The sequence below is a fragment of the Tripterygium wilfordii genome, chromosome 13, assembly GCF_013401445.1.
Source record: "Tripterygium wilfordii isolate XIE 37 chromosome 13, ASM1340144v1, whole genome shotgun sequence".
Lineage (NCBI taxonomy): Eukaryota > Viridiplantae > Streptophyta > Magnoliopsida > Celastrales > Celastraceae > Tripterygium > Tripterygium wilfordii.
In genome coordinates, this window is record NC_052244.1 from 13,738,951 (window position 1) to 13,757,577 (window position 18,627).

The 18,627-nt window shown below is 37.3% G+C and overlaps 4 protein-coding genes and 1 long non-coding RNA gene across 6 annotated transcripts; 3 read left to right on the forward strand and 2 right to left on the reverse strand.

Moving 5' to 3' along the window:
• Positions 1–386: 386 nt before the first annotated feature.
• On the forward strand, positions 387–6,856 carry LOC120011761 (protein REDUCED WALL ACETYLATION 3-like). Of its 2 annotated transcripts, none has more exons than XM_038862869.1 (17): positions 387–666; positions 756–812; positions 1,721–1,812; positions 2,201–2,326; positions 2,421–2,477; positions 2,563–2,635; positions 3,204–3,362; positions 3,909–4,058; positions 4,153–4,408; positions 4,566–4,681; positions 4,780–4,866; positions 4,990–5,078; positions 5,225–5,287; positions 5,448–5,504; positions 5,825–5,921; positions 6,020–6,178; positions 6,324–6,856. In XM_038862869.1, the coding sequence occupies exons 2-17, from the start codon at positions 780–782 to the stop codon at positions 6,342–6,344; spliced, it is 1,635 nt and encodes a 544-aa protein (XP_038718797.1). In that variant the 5' UTR covers positions 387–666; positions 756–779; the 3' UTR covers positions 6,345–6,856. The 2 variants fall into 2 exon arrangements, with proteins under 2 accessions (XP_038718797.1, XP_038718796.1); XM_038862868.1 differs by having other exon boundaries at positions 388–666; positions 2,189–2,326.
• Positions 6,857–7,751: 895 nt separating this feature from the next.
• Positions 7,752–10,053, reverse strand: LOC120012914. Its single transcript, XR_005471309.1, has 2 exons — positions 9,948–10,053; positions 7,752–8,048 (listed from the first exon to the last, which is right to left on the reverse strand). It is a non-coding gene; the product is annotated as an uncharacterized LOC120012914 (long non-coding RNA).
• LOC120012912 (purine permease 21-like) lies at positions 7,906–9,675 on the forward strand. The gene is made up of 2 exons (XM_038864475.1): positions 7,906–8,064; positions 8,410–9,675. The coding sequence occupies exons 1-2, from the start codon at positions 7,941–7,943 to the stop codon at positions 9,525–9,527; spliced, it is 1,242 nt and encodes a 413-aa protein (XP_038720403.1). The 5' UTR covers positions 7,906–7,940; the 3' UTR covers positions 9,528–9,675.
• Positions 10,054–14,381: 4,328 nt separating the features above from the next.
• Positions 14,382–16,119, forward strand: LOC120012913 (purine permease 21-like). The gene is made up of 2 exons (XM_038864476.1): positions 14,382–14,521; positions 14,904–16,119. The coding sequence occupies exons 1-2, from the start codon at positions 14,482–14,484 to the stop codon at positions 15,989–15,991; spliced, it is 1,128 nt and encodes a 375-aa protein (XP_038720404.1). The 5' UTR covers positions 14,382–14,481; the 3' UTR covers positions 15,992–16,119.
• Positions 16,120–17,002: 883 nt separating this feature from the next.
• Positions 17,003–17,990, reverse strand: LOC120012915 (chlorophyll a-b binding protein of LHCII type 1-like). Its single transcript, XM_038864477.1, has one exon. It carries the CDS (start codon positions 17,897–17,899, stop codon positions 17,105–17,107), a length of 795 nt encoding a protein of 264 aa, XP_038720405.1. The 5' UTR covers positions 17,900–17,990; the 3' UTR covers positions 17,003–17,104.
• Positions 17,991–18,627: the final 637 nt, after the last annotated feature.

An 18,627-nucleotide genomic window follows, 5' to 3' on the forward strand; every position in this document is an offset into this window, starting at 1 on the left:
TTTGACATCTATGTTGTATATGTGTTTGATTTAATACGATTTACAACGATCGCAAAAATTCAAAATGAATCTTACATATTGTTAAATGTTATATTTGAATATTATATATACAGATAAAAATGCTTGTAAATTTTAAGGTGAAATGAATTGAGATTTCTCCAGATTTGATGGAGGGAGAGTAAAGGATTTCTTTCAGCATCTCTACTTCTAGAAGGGATATGCAACTAGTTTGCATTAATACCATACCATTTGCGAACTAGTCTATAATAATGCCACGTAAGAGTAAAATAAAAAAAAAAGAAAGAAAAATAGAAAAATAGAAACGGTGGCAATCGAGAGTCAAGTGTGTTGCTTGCTTCAAATCAAGTTATAGGTTTATAATAATATTGTGTTGTGAAAATCACAGAGCAACCGCAATTGAGAAAAGAAAAGAAAAAAACCAAACCCAACAGCAACAACCATCAACCCCATAGAGATTGAGGGGGACCTCTCCTCCGCCATTTTCTCTATTCTTCAAGCAAACTCCATTCTCTTCTCTCTTCACTCCATTCAGATCTTGCTCGGGTTTGGTCTTTTCGCTCTCTTTTTCATTCGTATTTATGGTCGTGTCTTAGAGATCACTCTCATTCTATACGCGTAACCAATTCACTTCTCTCTCTATATTCGGTACTTTCTACCATTTGAATTATAATCTCAGTTTTAGATTTCGTATAATTTTTGCGTTTCTAATCGATTTTCCGATTCGAAATCTGTAGTGTCCTGAATCCGGATCGCTGGAAATGGTGATTTCGGGGCCAATCACCCCTGGACAGGTACGTTTTTTGTCCAAGAATTCGTAATTATCTTCTCATTTTGTCGCAATGCCGGTTAATTGATTTATCGTTTGTGCTAATTTGAATTCAATATGATGTTCATTTTAGTTGTGGATCTTGTTTGGTTTCTTTGAACTTTCTGCATGTCAATTTTTTCCTGTCCAAAATATGCTTAAGAATAAGAATGCAATCTGCGAATTTCTTTTTCTAGACGCACATTGATATGGCTTTCATTTGTTATCTTATTCGGAGCCAATCAGTTCCATTGAGATGAAAGCACAAATTAAGTTTATGGATGTTGTTGACACTGAATTTGGATCATTTTTTACTGGTTGCTAGTTAGCAAGCCATCCAAATAAAAATTCATCCAACACATTTTGTTTCTATAAACTAACATTTTAATCGGTCACTGATTTGTGAATATACTGCACTTTAGTCGAGTACGATTGATCACTTTGTGGAGTTTCCACCTTTTTTTGGTGAAGGAATTTAAGCATCACAGCTATGTTTCACCATGTATAAACTATATGAACTTAATCTTAGTTGAAGTCTTGAAGTGCACCAACCAATTGATTGAATTCCAACGAATTTTTTTTTTTTTTTGTGGTGCTGCTTAACTGCTTTGTTGCACTGTGTATGAACTACATGAACTTCTTTTTTTTTTCAATTTTATATACTGTTAAGAAAACTGACAACGCGTAGAATTATCTTCCCTTGCAAGTTAATGATTTTTCTTCCTTTTTCTGTTTATTCTTTCCCCCCTTGTTGTTTCTACATCTTACTTGCTTTCATTGTATGAATAAATTGTCACCTCATCATCATGCAAGTCTTTATCTGAAAAGTTTGGGGTCAATTGGATAAATTGTTACCTGATATGTATTCTAAAGCCTCCCTCTATTATACTCCAGGTGTCATTTTTGCTTGGAGTTATCCCAATTTTTGTCGCATGGATATATTCAGAGTTATTAGAATACAAGAAAACTTCGTCTCCTCCTAAAGTGTAAGTTTTTTCCTTTACTTATGGACGAACTTTTAAGGAATTGATTTGATTGAAACTGTGCTGCATGATATGATATCCACTTGCTTCTGCTTTGTGCTGTACACTAATTAGAATATGGATTTAATTCCTTCTCCTTTTGCTTGATGTTGAACTTCTAGTAATCATCTCCTCATGAGAATCTGCAATAATATTTGGTGGTGTTATTGTTTTCTTGAGACATAGAGCCATCAAATCTTCCAGTTCCAATTATGTACTTCCTTTCATCTTGCAAGAGTTAAGTTAATGTTATAATGTGAGAAGTGACTGATACTTATGGTAGATGCATTTTACATTAGTGCTTTCTGATGCTAATTTAACTGAGCTTTCTTGGTAAAAGTCATTCGGACAGTAATCTGCCTGATTTGGAAGGGGACACTATAAAGGAAGATGACCGAGCTGTTTTGCTTGAAGGAGGCCTCACAAAATCAGCATCTGCAAAGTTTCATGCCTCTTCAATCAAAACAAACTTAATTAGGTTACTGGCCGTAAGATTTAATGCCATTTTAAATTTCCATTATTGTTATGTTCTTGAAAGCCTTTCTTATCTTCTCCTTTTCATCATGCTTTAGGTTTCTTACTATGGATGACTCTTTCTTGCTAGAGAATCGCACAACTCTGAGAGCAATGTAAGTTATACTGTGCTGTAAAAAGTGACAGACTACTGTGGCTGCTGTTCATTTCTCTTGATATATTACTTTGTTATTCATATAGGTCTGAGTTTGGGATGATTCTGGTATATTTCTTTATATGTGACCGCACAAACATACTGGGTGACTCTACCAAGGTATTTATATTGCTCTGTTCAGTTTAAGCTCTTTGTGGTGATTCATGCAGTTATTTGTTGTTTTATATGAGAAGTTCTCCCCTGCCCTGTTCTTGTTTAATCTTCTACAATGAAATTTTGTCTGTCAAGAACAATAGAATTCACCCATATGGGCCTGTACCAGCTTGGTTCCTTACCACTGTACTTATTTTCTGAAGTAACTTCGCTAAATTGCTTGCTTTCTGTGCAACAAGTTTTATGACAATTCTGTGCTACCTTCAAAGTACAAAGGGGACAAGGTCGTGTTTCACCAAAATTTCATTTATGTCCCAACTAATTTTGTAACTTCTATTTTTATAGAACCATTTTTTTCCAAGTAATTTCAGGCTTACATTTGGAAGTTGATACATTTCTCAAACAGGGGCTTAGTGTTAGTCGTATTGATATTTTTTATTTTCATTGAATGGCGTGAGAGAATCCATGTGGTGAACCAAATAATTGTCATTTTGAATAAATATAGCAGATGCTAAACTAATTGGGGTTAAGGTCTTTGATGTTGTTGATGCTGATTCATTTTTTCCTTGGACAGACATACAATCGAGATCTTTTCCTCTTCCTCTACTTTCTTCTCATTATAGTTTCAGCAATGACTTCCTTGAAGAAACATAGCGACAAGTCTTCATTCTCTGGAAAATCGATGCTTTACCTTAACCGTCACCAGACTGAGGAGTGGAAAGGATGGATGCAGGCAAGTGTTTCATGTTAAAGCTAGTGACTTGTCAAGAAATGATGCCTTTTAACTTTATTTACAGAGTTGAAATGTGAGTCTGCCTTTTACTAGCTTATGTCATATGCATATTGCATGCAATTTTTTTTGCCATCTTAGGCTTGTTTCCACATTAGGTCAACTACTGTAATTGTAGAAGTTTAGGGTCTAAACTTTTTTTTTTGTTCGAGTCCCTTATTGACAGCTTTCAGGCTTCCAAATGAACAGAAAGCTGCCTCATACGTTCTTTAGTAGATTTAGAGGTATTATGTTAAAAGTGGTGCCAATCCAACCATTGAAGTGCAATGTGATTTTTTTAAAACTCATATATTTAGTTGAATGAAATCAGGTTGGAACCTGCCAAACCCATGTTGATATATGTGTTACATCGTAGTTGGATACGGGAGGGCGCTTGTGCATTGCTTTTGTGGTTATATGATTCAAGTGTTACAATATTTTTTATAAGACAAATAGTTTCAACTAGTTGTCAAGTTTACCTTAATAATTTTTGTTGTGTCTTCTTCACAGGTCTTGTTTCTTATGTACCATTACTTTGCTGCGACGGAGATGTACAATGCAATTCGTGTCTTTATTGCTTCATATGTTTGGATGACTGGATTTGGAAACTTTTCTTATTATTATATCAGAAAAGACTTCAGTGTTGCACGGTTTGCTCAAGTAATATCTCTCAGCATAGGAAGTTATACTACTATTTTCTTCCCCATGTATACCAACCAAAACGTCTTGTAACCTTTTGAAAGTTTTGGTGCAGATGATGTGGCGGCTAAATTTCTTTGTAGCATTTTGCTGCATTGTTCTTAACAATGACTATACACTGTACTATATCTGCCCAATGCACACCCTATTCACTTTAATGGTGTATGGAGCCCTTGGTTTATTTAACAAGTACAACGAGAGCAGCTCAGTAATGGCCGTGAAGATGTTTGCATGCTTTCTTGTGGTTATCTTGATTTGGGAAGTTCCTGGAGTTTTCGACATTCTCTGGAGCCCTTTCACATTCTTGTTAGGTCAGTATCTGATTCTGACTTAGCTTTCCTGTTTCAGCTTGTAGTTAGTGTGATGCCAATGCACAGATTTTCCACGTTGAATTGGGTTTTAAGCTTTTGAATGGTGTGTGTGCCACCTGTTCTCTGCAATTGCCTAATGGCTATTTTCTTTTGGCAGAGTATACTGATCCTGCAAAGCCAGATCTCCCTCTACTGCATGAGTGGCATTTCCGATCTGGACTTGATCGTTATATTTGGATCATTGGCATGATATATGCCTATTTTCACCCTAATGTAATTATCTTCAATATTCAGTCCTCTTGAAAGTCATTGTCCTTTAGTTCCATTACTCATTACATGTTTTAGAATTTCTCAAACTCTAATTATTTTAGGTTGAGAGATGGATGGAAAAGTTGGAGGAATCTGAATCCAAGAAGAAACTCACCATCAAAACAGGCATTGTGGCAGTTTCCTTATTTGTGAGTTGCATGATTTTGTAGTTTTAACTTTTAATAGTAACATAATCTGTCTGCACATTATTAATGAATTTTCTGTTATTCTCTAAAACTGTGGTGCAATGTCATTTTGGTCGCATCTTCAAGGTTGGATATCTGTGGTATGAATGGATCTACAAGCTGGACAAGGTCACATACAACAAATACCACCCATACACTTCATGGATCCCTATCACGTATGTATTAACAGAAATTGTCGATAAAATTATCGGTGGGACTACCTATTAATGAGTTCACTTGTGGGACAGTATTTAAACCCATAATAAGCTTTCTAATAATTTCCCGGTAACTTACTATCACCTTTTCTTAATTCTGCTTCCAGTGTTTACATTAGCTTGCGCAATTTCACTCAGCAGCTTCGGAGTCTCTCTTTGACTCTTTTTGTGTACGCTACTTAACCTTTTTATTGATCTTTTAACTTGCATTTCTGCTGTTTCATGAACTAAAAAACATTTGTGTTCAAGCTATTTTGGTCACGTTTTCATATTCTTAATGTATTATGATATCATAATCTTGCTTGCTTTAATTGTTTCTTTATTATCCAGGTGGCTTGGAAAGGTAACATTGGAGACATATATTTCCCAGTTCCACATCTGGCTGAGGTTTGTGGAAAAACTTAGTAACATGTTTATTCTTTAAACTTTTGTCATTTTAGCTATGTCCATATTTTTCTTCTCACCTTTTCATTTGAGTTCCTCTCCACATATTTTTCAATAGAAGTATATCAGTTATACCGAACATCTCTATGAATACACTTAATGAGATGCTTCTGAATCTTCAGATTTTTAGCAGTTTTGAATCTTACCTGTTGGTTTTCTAATTATACAGAAAGATTTAGAAATAGGGAAACTTCATGTAGGTCTAGAGTACAGCCCCAGCCTTTTCTTCTATAATACTGATATTTGTATCTGCACTTCTGCAGATCAAACATGCCTAATGGACAGCCTAAGTGGCTTCTTTCTCTCATCCCTGAATATCCATTGCTGAACTTCATGCTCACAACTGCTATCTATATTCTGGTAAGAGAATGCTCTTTTGACTCGTAAATGTTACCGAGTCCAACAGCATTAGCCACTCTTATTGCATAAACTATTGCTATCTTGACTTGATTGTACAGGTATCTCATCGTCTCTTTGAACTAACTAATAGCCTAAAGACAACTTTCATACCCACAAAAGACAACCGGCGATTGCTGTATAATTGTCTTGCGGGGGCTGCTATTTCCTTAATTTTGTATTGCATCTCACTCATTCTGCTTCAGATCCCTCATTCACCAGTAAGTTCCGAACTACCGCATGCAACATTATTAGCGGGGTGAATAGTCTATGGAATCACCCCTTTAGGATGACGGAATTTTCAAAATTTCGTTTTAATTTCTGACCTGGCTATAATGATTTTTAGTACTGAATTCTATTTCACAGGCCCGAGAAATCAATACCTGAGAGTAAATTGGGGGTGAGTGTGTTCAAGTTGGACTTACACGGAAATGTAGAAGACTGTAATAAGGGTTGAAAGATATTGGTTGCAGATCTAGCTCATCAACAAAAACACTTAAAAGAGATTTGAGGCTAAGTGCTCTCATATTTAAAGATGCCTCTAGCGAAACTTGGTAGTCAAAAATTGTGCAGTGGATCGGCAGGGGATGGAAGGTTTTTTTTTTTTTGTAGAATTGTGTATCACCGTATGTAATTTTTTTCATTCGTTGAGTCATTGAAGAAAAAATAGGTAACCATGAGATAGATTTGTTGTACTTGTATGGCATCTGGAACAAAAAAAAAAACTAAACTGTCAGTATTAGTGCAATTTCATCGTTCATTTATTTTTTTCATTCGTTGAGTCATTGAAGAAAAAATAGGTAACCATGAGATAGATTTGTTGTTCTTATATGGCATCTGGAAGCAAAAAAAAAACTGAACTGTCAGTATTAGTGCAATTTCATCGTTCATTTACCCTGTGAAGTTTTGTACTTGGTTTGTTGACTTCTGTTTCCGGAAGTACAGAGATGAATCTCTCTTCCAATGTATGCAGAAACATGCCATGGAAATATATTGTCCATACTTTTCGTTGATATTGTGACTTGTGAGAAATTGATCTTGTATCGCAAAATGTTCTCAAACTTTCATGGTACTGGGTGCAACAAGGCCGACGGCAGACAGGAACAACCTCTATTGGGATTTCGACAAAAAAAATCCGTAGCATCTTTGTCTGCCTTAACTTCTTTGCTAAAGACTTTAAAAAATGGTAAACAACTTTCGTGCATGAAACTCTTGTATGAAATGGGTTGGAGACAGACGGAAACCTATTTTATCGATTATATAGATGGGTTGGAGACAGGCGGAAACCTACTTTGTCGATTATATGAATTAGGGAGGAGCGCTGCGATTGGGTGAGAGAATATGAAGTTAGCATCTAAAAACTACGCACCTTAGATGCTAATTGGAATGTTTTATACCTTCCAATGTCTGCTCATCCCCTCATTTGTGCATCGCCATCAAATCATCAATCTCTTCTTGATTAGCCTATTGTTCCAATTCTATCGGTGTTCATTTTCTATACGCTAGTGGCCTCACCACTACAGAACCCTTTAGGTCGGATGAGGACCCTTTGATCATACATTGATGCCACTGGCCAGATACAACAAAACGACCTCGACTTTACTAGTCCAAAAGTCAAAGAGCATCTTTATTGGTGTCCCACCAATTGAATTTAATCGACATGTCCTCTATCCGGATTCTGCTACAATTATTTCTTTGAAAAATCATAATTTTATGAATCCAATTATATATTTGAAACAAAAATCAAATTCAACAATCCTAACTGTTCGATATAAACCAAAAATATTTCATAGGTTTTTCATGTCAAATTTAATTTTTATTTCGAAAAAAATATGGTTGAATTCGTAACTGATCGAGGTAAGAAAATAATTTTTCAAAATTAAACAAAAAAAATTTGAGCCCAATAATGGAGCTACAACAATGCCCACGCACCCGTCATGTAATATAAATGCCGTCCTTTGTTGAGAACCAAGGAGCCAATATATGTGCATGCGTCCTCATCAGCGTCAACTACAAAGGTACCTTGACATTTTTGGAGCTTCTTTCTTCTGGACTTTGAGAATCGGCATGGTGGGAGAACATCAACAAGTGCTGCTCCATATCATCAGTAAGTCATCTTAGTTTCCATGATCAAGAGATACAAGCATCCCCTAATTTTTAGCCTTCGAATTCATTATACTGTAATAAACCTATATATACGCTGTTCTTGAAGTCTCCAATCCAAGTTGTTTATGATTCAAATCTCATGAGGGAAAAAAACAGAGATGCTGCTATCTTCTTCAGGAGATATTCATGCTAATTAATCTCTAGGTCCATGATTCCGAAAAGATTAGGTAAACAACACAAGAACTATTTCATCAACTAAAAAAGAAGTAAGAACTGTCAAAAGTGGGCAGAAGATGAGTAAAGAAATTTCTTTAATGTCTATTATTTTTATGTATGGTGTCACCAGGTCAGGAAGCCAAAGAAGAAAACTTGCTAGACCGTACAAACGGAAACCACCAGTCATTCTCTCAGCACAGAAGTTATGTGTGGTGGCTGCGATTGGCTACCTACACAGTCTTTCTCCTGGCAGGGCAATCAGGGGCTACGCTATTGGGAAGACTCTACTTTGACAAAGGTGGAAACAGCAAATGGATGGAGACACTTGTGCAAGGTGCAGCTTTCGCAGTGCTCATCCCCTGCTATTACTTTGTAGCCAAAAGTGCTGATGCAAAAGTCATATATGGAAACCCACCATCAACTTTGGTCCTTCTATCAATTTATCTCGTAATTGGTGGACTTCAAGCAGCAATAAGCATGTTGTATTCACTAGGACTATTATACCTTCCAGTGTCTACCTATTCCATGATTTGTGCATCACAATTGGCCTTCAATGCCTTGTTCTCTTTTTTCCTTAATGCACAAAAGTTCACTCCTTTCATTATCAATTCTCTAGTCCTCCTCACCATCTCTTCCATACTCCTCGTGTTTCAATCCGAATCCACAGACTCTACTGAAGTCTCTAAGAGAGACTATGCAATCGGATTTTTATGCACTGTTGCCGCATCAGCTGGTTACGGATTGATACTTTCACTAACACAACTCACCTTTCAGAAGGTTCTAAAACACGAAAATTTGAAGGCAGTTTTGGATTTGATTGTGTATCCTTCACTGGTTGCGACTTGTGCTGCTCTGGTGGGACTTTTTGCTAGTGGCGAATGGAAGGGTTTAGAGAGAGAGATGGAGGGTTTTGAGCTGGGAAAGTTGCCTTACCTCATGACACTAATGTGGACAGCTATAAGCTGGCAGATCTTCAACATTGGGTGTGTAGCAATAATTTTTGAGGTTTCCTCACTGTTCTCCAATGCCATTAGTGCTCTAGGTATGCCTATCGTCCCTGTTCTAGCAGTGTTCATCTTCCAGGACAAGGTTAATGGGGTGAAGGTGATGTCTATGGTGTTGGCAATTTGGGGCTTTGTTTCTTATGTCTATCAGAACTATCTTGATGATTTGGGGTCCAAGAAAGATAACAGAAATTTCAATGAAGTTCCCAATGACTCTCCTTCCAGGATATCCACAAATGAATAGGAAAGTCTTCTATGAATCAGTGTTAAACTTATTCTATGAATGAACTAGTTGACTGTATAACAAGCAAATGCCCCCAAAAGAAAATTTTGGGTAGCTAATACAATGCGTCTATGTATATTGTCATTTGATAACCGAGAATTCCCCCGCTCAACATGCCCACAAGAAATAATATAATGCATCTATAGCTACTATATTATTTAAGCAACAGTTGGAATATGCACAGACTAGTTCCAGATGAGGCAATTACATCTATCTGTGGACTGTAACTTTGACCTAGACACTTCTCATGCTTCTATGGCAGAAACATTGACAAAAACTCAAGCTACGAAGTTATCCAACTACGCAAAGCCAGTAGCCACTGATGAACAAGTTATAATCAATAACTGCCAAAAGAACACAATTAAGTGATAAAGGAAATACCGAATTGGAGATCGGTGTTCGTGTTCTCCTAAGCCCTGGATTCGAAAGCGGCAATTCTCCCAAACGAGTGTTCTTGTGGTTCAGCCCCTCTTTTCTTCAGCTCTGCCTCTTCGGCGGTATCTATTTCTTCTTCTAATGGACCTATTTAACTTGGCCCAACTCCAGCCCAGCCCTTTCCCATTCCCATCCCCATCATATGGCCCATCCAGTATCAGTCTCAGACCATTCTTCGGTTGAGAAAATTAGGGCCCGGTTGCCTCCATCCAGAGTATTTATAGTTTGATGTCCGAAAGAAAAAAATATTTACCTTTAAGCGTCGTTTTCTTCCTTTTAAGTGAACTTTCTTCTCTGTCTAAATTTCAAACAGCGTAAATCCAAATCCTCTAAATTAAACCAAGACTACGAAAATTCGGGAATCAGTATGTTCTCTCTTGGGAACAAGATGAGTTATGAGTGACAATCTTGAGCCTCTTTCAGATTATTTTGGTGTGATTGGTAGCCGGAGAGATCAGTAATTACCAACCAGTTGGATGATAGCATAATGATAAATTTTTTCGAGGTCAAATCGTATGAATTCGGAAGATTTCACTTTTCGAATTCTATCGAAAACAATACACTTGTGACCACGTATAAGGCTTTGGCCAAATTCACCCCGTCATCAAATGGAAAACTTCTATGTGCCCAAATAAAGTTCTATACTTGAATCTAGCAATAATTCAATGGAAAAAATACTGTGAATAAATGCACCTTCAGTTCAAGAGATTATAATTGAACTCTCTCCATTAATTTGACCCATTAATTTTACTTCCCCAAAATGATAAGAGTAATCATAATGGTCAATGCTCTATTGGGCCATCAATTTTTTTGGGGAATTGTGATTTGTGAGGTTTAATAGGGAATGGATGTTTGTCGATCACAATTATTTAAATTTACTGACTTTACTTTTTGTGTAATAGAGGTAGTACCCAATATTGATTTAAAGATAAAAATGTGAGTTTATGTGAGATGTGAGTCCCATTTTGGGTCAACATGTGGGCATTGCATGCTCCATGCCTTCATGTTTGGGCAATTAAAAATAAGCCAACAAATATGAATTGTTGGAGCACAAAAATTTTTGATGAGCCAAGAGAATGTCACTGTTTTGCTCTAATGCCCAAGCAAATACACACCATTCTTGGTGGGGGCTAGTTGCACTCCACGGATTCTCATTCGTACCTCAAAACTAAGAAATCTCATTAAAATTTAACCTAGTTTGAATACACTCCATTTTTATGTTTTTTCAAAAAAAACCGAATACACCCCAGATACAGAAAAAGAAAAACAGAGCATTAACTTTCCAATGCAAAATCTAGGCCTGTCACATAGGCAAGAGCTACAATGACAAGCATGGCATCGTCATGTGTCGTGGCACTTCGAGAAGCAAACACTCTCAAAAAAAGACCCGTCAATTGATCTGTGTTATGCACATTTTGGACAAAGACATATTTTGGTGAAGCTCCATCATAATCATAGGCATCAATTGCATCAGTGTTGAAGCTGTCTCATCAGATGAACATCTAACAACTTCATTTAAAGTCTCATATGCCGCAGTTTAGAGGCGTGACTCTCCAGCATCTTCTCGATGAGTTAGAGATGAAGATGTAGTTCCCATGTCCTCATAGTTTGTCGGAGTTACAATGGGAGTATCAAGAGTTGAACCGTGCAGAAATTCAAACATTCTACCTAGAGTCCATGCAGTAGTGTCCTTCACAAGGTTACTCAGATCTTTCATCAAGGCATCGAGCATGAGGTTAATGCAAAATGGGTGCCCAAAAGGAGAGCAACACCGGGAAGATAGAAGGAGTGACCGCCATGGATAAAACTTAAAAGCGAGAAGGACGATGGCGTTGAAGATTTTTAAAGAGAGAGAAACGGGAAGAAACTGAGAGGGAGAGGGAAGAAAAAGGGGGAAGCAGGGAAGAAACAGTTTTGGCACGTGGGGTGTTTTCAGACTATGGTTTTTTGTGTTTTTTGGGATACGAATGAGAATCCATGGAATACAACTAGTCCCTATCGATTTTCTTCCATGACCCATTAATTTTGTCAACAAAGAGCATCCATTCCCCAACAAACATGGATTGTTACAGACACAACAAAGCGAATGACGACCTTTTGATCATACATTGACGTCACTAGCCAGAAACAACAAAGCAACCTCGACTTTAAGAGTCTGTTTGGAATGAGGAATTTAGGGGGAATGGAAGAGAATGGAGGGGAGGGGGAGAGAGTGGAGGGGAGAAGAAGGAGGAATATTTTTTTCTCTTCCATGTTTGGATAGATAAAAAAAATGAAATAAAAAAAATTTGTTTAATTTATTAATTTATCCTTATTTTTATATTAAAATATTATGTACAAGGGAAAAATAGGTATTTAACTTATAAATTACTTGATTAATAATTCATTTCCTCCAAATGATTCCATTTTGAGGAGAAAGAATTTTGACAAAAAATTAATGAAATATTCCCTCCAAATCCCTCCTCTTAATTTTTTTATAAATTATCCAAACAAGATAATTAGAAGAAAATTCTTTTTCCCTTCCCTCAATCCAAACACACTCTTGTGTTTGGATTGAGGGATTTGAGGAGAAGGGAAGGGAAAGGAAAAGGAGTTTCATTCCAATTCTCTTGTTTGGATAGTTTATAAAAAATTAAGGAAAGTATTTTGAAGAGAATTGAGATAAATATTTCATTAAAGGGAGAGATTTAGATAGAATTAGAGGGAATATTATATTCCCTTCCCTTATATTCTATTCCCTCAAATCTCTCAATCCAAATAAACAATAAGTGATACAAAAGTCATATAGCATCTTTTTTGGTGTCCAATCAATTGAATTGAATCGACATGTCATCTAACTGCAGTATGCGACAATTTTTTTAATGAAAAATCAAAATTCTATTTTGATCAATTCATAACTATATATATTTGAAACAAAAAAAAAAAAAAAAAAAATCAAACGAGAATTCTGAATCATCATATATAAATCAAAAAAATTTCATATATTTTTCATATTGAATTTAATTTTTATTTCGAATAAAAATATATCGTTAGATTCGTAACAGATCCAAATACAAATATAATTTTCCAAAATTAAACAAAATATTTGTGAGCCCAATAATGGAGCTACAACAGTCCCAGCCACCCATCATGTAATATAAATGTCGTCCTTCCATAAGAACAAAGAGTCAACATATTACATATATTATGGGTCTGTTTGGTAAAGTGAAAAAATTGATTTTTAATGCTAACAGAAAAACTGAGCTTAAAGTTGTATAATATGCTGTGAGATGTTTGACGAACTAAAAACTGACGCTAGCGAGAATACTGTTGAATTAAAGTATTATAATGTTAGATTTTATGATTTTTATACTAAATTTTGTTATTAAATGACTTTTTTTATTAAAAAATAATTTGAAGTATAAAATATAATATTTTAAAATTATAAATTATTTTTTATGTAACATGAGATAAAAGAATGTTAATATAAATTATTTTTTTAACTAAAGTAAATAAAGAAATGTTAATAAAAAATGTGGAGAAATTAAGATTAAGTTTGTTTTATAAAAAAATTAATAAACTGTGTAATGATTAAGTTGTTGAACCCTGATGAGGATCAGGGGAGATTATTGAAGAATGCATACAATAGGGGCCGAAGACTGAAACTCAAAGAGAAGCAGGGACATGTAACAGCCCTGCAAGCTGACTTGATCGTGGACAAGCCAGCTGGGGAATCGGCCACATCAGCAGAGGAAGGAGTGGAAGATACTATAAGTTCAATCAAAGCAGTAGAGATGGGAAGATCTCCTTAATTGAAGGAAGATATTAGAGTCAACTATTTATTTAATAAGCATAATATTACCACCAATAATGTAGCCTAATAATTAGGCTTGAATTATAGTTTCCTGATTCTAGTTTCCTTAACAAGTATGGTTGATATGTAAACGTCTGGGGTATAAGAACCAGACCAGTATCAAGTATTGGTATCGAACAAATTATATAAAAAAAACTGAGAGTTATTCTCAAACCCTTTGTTTTCTTGTCTTCAAGTAAGTTCAAGAATTCATCAAACCCACAGAACTTCAAAAAAAAAATGTTTAGCCTTCACGAAATTTTATAAAATGCTTATTTTAGAAAATATAAATATTGCTTCTCAAAAAAAGAAATATATAAATATTGACAATAATTAAAAGGGGGGCCCTACTCATTTTTTAAAAGAAAAACTAGTAAACTTTAGTATCATGTAATGGCCCCATGTGAGTTGTAACTTTTTTTTAAAAAAAAAACACTAAACGCCATTAAAACCTCAAAAGAAGCTTCTTTTAAGAAAACCGCTGGCATTAGTCAACAGTACCGCTGGCATTTATGTTGCGTTTCGCAGGGCGCGGCTCCGCTTGTGGAGCCGCCCTGCCAAACAGGAGGTATATATGTGCGTGCCTCATCAACTACAAAGCTAACTTGACATTTTTGGAGCTTCTTTCTTCTGACTTTGAGAATCGACATGGTGGGAGAACTTCAAGAACTGCTGCTTCCAATCATTAGTAAGTCATCTTAGTTTCCATGTCTTTTTTTTATAAAACAAATAATTAATAATCAAGAGATATTAATCATATAAGCGTCCCCTAATTCGTAGCCTTCAAATTCACTATACTGTAATAAATCTATATATACGTTGTTCTTGAATTCTCAAATACCAAGTCGTTTTTCCCATTCACATCTCATGAGGGGAAAAACAGAGATGCTATCTTCTTCAGGAGATATTCATGCTAATTCATCTCTAGGTCGATGATTCCGAGAAGATCATTAGGTAAACAACACAAGAACTATTTTACCAACTAAAAGAGAAGTAAGAACTGTCGAAGGTGGGCAGAAGATAAGTAAAGAATTTTTTTAATGTCTATTATTTCTGTATGGTTTCGGCAGGTCAGCCAGACTCTACAAATGGATTCTCTCAGCACAGAAGTTATCTGTGGTGGCTGCGATTGGCTACCTACACATTCTTTCTCCTTGCAGGACAATCAGTGGCTATGCTATTGGGAAGACTCTACTTTGACAAAGGTGGAAACAGCAAATGGATGGAAACGCTTGTGCAAAGTGCAGCTTTCCCAGTGCTCATCCCCTGCTATTACTTTGTAGCCAAAAGTGCTGATGCAAAAGTCATATATGGAAACCCACCATCAACTCTGGTCCTTTTATCAATTTATCTCGTAATTGGTATACTTCAGGCAGCAACAAGCATGTTGTATTCGCTAGGATTATTATACCTTCCAGTGTCTACCTATTCCCTGATTTGTGCATCACAATTGGCCTTTAATGCCTTCTTCTCTTTTCTTCTTAATGCACAAAAGTTCACTCCTTTCATTATCAATTCTCTAGTCCTCCTCACCATCTCTTCCATACTCCTCGTGTTTCAATCCGAAGAATCCACAGACTCTACTGAAGTCTCTAAGACAAAGTATGCAATCGGGTTTTTATGCACTGTTGCCGCATCAGCTGGGTGCGGATTGATACTTTCACTAACACAACTCACCTTTCAGAAGGTCCTAAAACACGAAAATTTGAAGGCAGTTTTGGATTTGATTGTGTATCCTTCACTGGTTGCGACTTGTGCCGCTCTGGTGGGACTTTTTGCTAGTGGCGAATGGAAGGGTTTAGAGGGAGAGATGGAGGGTTTTGAGCTGGGAAAGTTGCCTTACCTCATGACACTAATGTGGACAGCTATAGGCTGGCAGATTTCCAGCATTGGGTGTGTAGCAATAATTTTTGAGGTTTCCTCACTCTTCTCCAATGCCATTAGTGCTCTGGGTATGCCTATCGTCCCTGTTCTAGCAGTGTTCATCTTCCGTGACAAGCTTAATGGGGTGAAGGTGATGTCTATGGTGTTGGCAATTTGGGGCTTTGTTTCTTATGTCTATCAGAACTATCTTGATGATTTGGGGTCCAAGAAAGATAACAGAAATGTCAATGAAGTTCCCAATGACTCTCCTTCCAGGATATCCACAAATGAATAGGAAAGTCTTCTATGAATCAGTGTAAAACTTATTCTATGAATGAACTAGTTGACTATATAACAAGCAAATGCCCCCAAAAGAAACTTTTGGGTAGCTAATATAATGCATCTATGTATATTGTTATTTGATAACCGAGAATTCCCCGGCTCAACATGCCCACAAGATATAATATAATGCATCTATAGCTACTATATTATGTAAGCAACAGTTGGAATATGCACAGACTAGTTCCAGATGAGGCAATTACATCTATCTGTGGACTGTAACTATGACCTAGACACTTCTCATGCTTCTATGGCAGAAACATTGACAAAAACTCAAGCTACGAAGTTATCCAACTACGCAAAGCCAGTAGCCACTGATGAACAAGTTATAATCAATAATTGCCAAAAGAACACAATTAAGTGATAAAGGAAATACCGAATTGGAGATCGGTGTTCGTGTTCTCCTAAGCCCTGGATTCGAAAGCGGCAAATCTCCGGACAACCCCAAACGAGTGTTCTTGTGGTTCAGCCCCTTTTTTCTTCAGCTCTTCGGCGGCATCTATTTCTTCTTATAATGGACCTATTTAACATGGCCCAACAACAGCCCAGCCCATTCTCATCATACAGCCCATCCGGTAAGTAACTCTCAGACTCTCAGTCTCAGACCATTATTCGGTTGGGAAAATTTGGGCCCGGTTGCCTCCATCCAGACTCCAGAGTATTTCTAGTTTGATGTCCGAAAGAAAATATATTTACCTTTTAATTGTCGTTTCTTTGTAAGTGACCTTTCTTATCTGTCTAAATTTCAAACAGTGTAAATCCAAATCCTCCAAATTAAACAAACACAACGAAAATTCGGGAATCAGTCTGTTATCTCTTGAGAACAAGCTGGGTTATGAGTGACAATCCTGAGCCTCCTTCAGATTATTTTGGTGTGAATGATAGCAAGAGAGACCAATAATTAACCAGCCGGTCCATAATTTAATGTATTCCAATTCGCATAAAGTTCTATACTTGAATCTTGCAATGGAAAGGGGAAAAAAAAACTCTTTTCATTACTTGTCAACGACTTTACATCACCAGTAATACAACAATACACAAGAAATCTCTCACTCTCTCAATCCTCTACTCACTTTCCAGGTACGAAGTTTGTGGCATAGGCCCAGGCATTGTTGTTAACTGGGTCAGCGAGGTGGTCAGCCAGGTTCTCCAATGGGCCCTTACCAGTCACAATGGCTTGAACAAAGAACCCGAACATGGAAAACATGGCTAACCTGCCGTTCTTCAGCTCCTTCACCTTGAGTTCAGCAAAAGCTTCTGGGTCATCAGCAAGACCCAATGGGTCAAAGCTCCCACCAGGGTATATTGGGTCAGTCACCTCACCAAGAGGCCCACCAGCAATTCTGTAGCCCTCAACAGCACCCATCAAGATCACCTGAGAGGCCCAGATAGCAAGAATGCTTTGTGCGTGGATCAAGCTCGGGTTGCCCAAATAATCAAGCCCGCCCTCGCTGAAGATCTGTGATCCGGCCTTGAACCACACGGCCTCACCGAACTTCACACCGTTACGGGCCAAGAGTTCAGGGAAGACGCACCCAAGGGCCCCAAGCATGGCCCATCTGGAGTGGATCACTTCGAGCTCACGGTTCTTGGCAAAGGTTTCTGGGTCAGCAGAAAGGCCAGCTGTGTCCCAGCCGTAGTCGCCAGGGAACTCTCCAGTCAAGTAAGATGGAGCCTCACCGGAGAATGGTCCCAAGTACTTTACTCTGTCTGGGCCGTACCATGGACTTCCTGAGGAGACCGGTTTGGTGGTTTTCCTCATTGACACACGGCCGTTGCCGAAGAGCTCCGGCGAGGATGGACCTAGCTGCACTGCCTTCCCGACAAAGGAAGGGGAGGAGAGAGCCATTGCTGAGGCTGCCATGTGTGTGTTTGTGCGTTGAAAACTTGAATGGGCTTTCGTGGGTTTGTTTGAGTGGTGAAAATTAAGAGTGGGTTTGGTGGGTATTTATGGATGGTTTGAGAGGTGGGTGTTCAGTGTTCTTATCTTTTGCGGTTATCTGTTGCTTTGGTTTCGTTATCTTGTGATATCAAAATCTCTTATTTCATTGGATGCCCTGGATTATGGTTTTTGTCTTTGAGTTAACCCGTTTGGCACTCTCTACTCCACCAATCTGTTTTGCAAATAGCGTGGTTACACATGTCTTGTGGTTGCGAGAGATTGAAGCTTGACCCTTTGGTGGTGTTCCATGTCATGCCTTGAAGTGATCCACGCAACCAATGATACACTGTTAATTCATAGGTGTCGGTGTATTTTGGGATTATAGACATATCTAAATTCTCAACTATATGTGTATTCGATATATCCACGTTGGACTGAAGAACAAACTATCTGCTACAACTAAGATCTCACAAGAGATGATTTCCAAAATTCTGAACTCGAAGCACACTCAGATATGTGACTAATATCCAGTAAGGATATACAAATCCATAGATAACTAATTTGTAAATACAATAAAAAGGAGATACAAAATCAAGAGAGGAAGGAGATTGCGAACCCACGGGGAGAACCCCCAATACCGATTGACTCTTGATGCCACCCGAAGAGTAGAGAGCCTAGAATACTAAGAACGACTAACTTCACCAAATATC

Coding starts and splice junctions, on each gene's coding strand:
- LOC120011761 (XM_038862868.1), top strand. CDS start 780: ATGGTGATTTCGGGGCCAATCACCCCTGGACAG. Junction 2,636..3,203: donor TACTGGGTGACTCTACCAAG/GTATTTATATTG, acceptor TTCCTTGGACAG/ACATACAATCGAGATCTTTT. Junction 4,682..4,779: donor ATGCCTATTTTCACCCTAAT/GTAATTATCTTC, acceptor TAATTATTTTAG/GTTGAGAGATGGATGGAAAA.
- LOC120012912 (XM_038864475.1), top strand. CDS start 7,941: ATGTGCATGCGTCCTCATCAGCGTCAACTACAAAGGTACCTTGACATT. Junction 8,065..8,409: donor AGTGCTGCTCCATATCATCA/GTAAGTCATCTT, acceptor TGGTGTCACCAG/GTCAGGAAGCCAAAGAAGAA.
- LOC120012913 (XM_038864476.1), top strand. CDS start 14,482: ATGGTGGGAGAACTTCAAGAACTGCTGCTTCCAATCATTA. Junction 14,522..14,903: donor ACTGCTGCTTCCAATCATTA/GTAAGTCATCTT, acceptor TGGTTTCGGCAG/GTCAGCCAGACTCTACAAAT.
- LOC120012915 (XM_038864477.1), bottom strand. CDS start 17,899: ATGGCAGCCTCAGCAATGGCTCTCTCCTCCCCTTCCTTTGTCGGGAAG.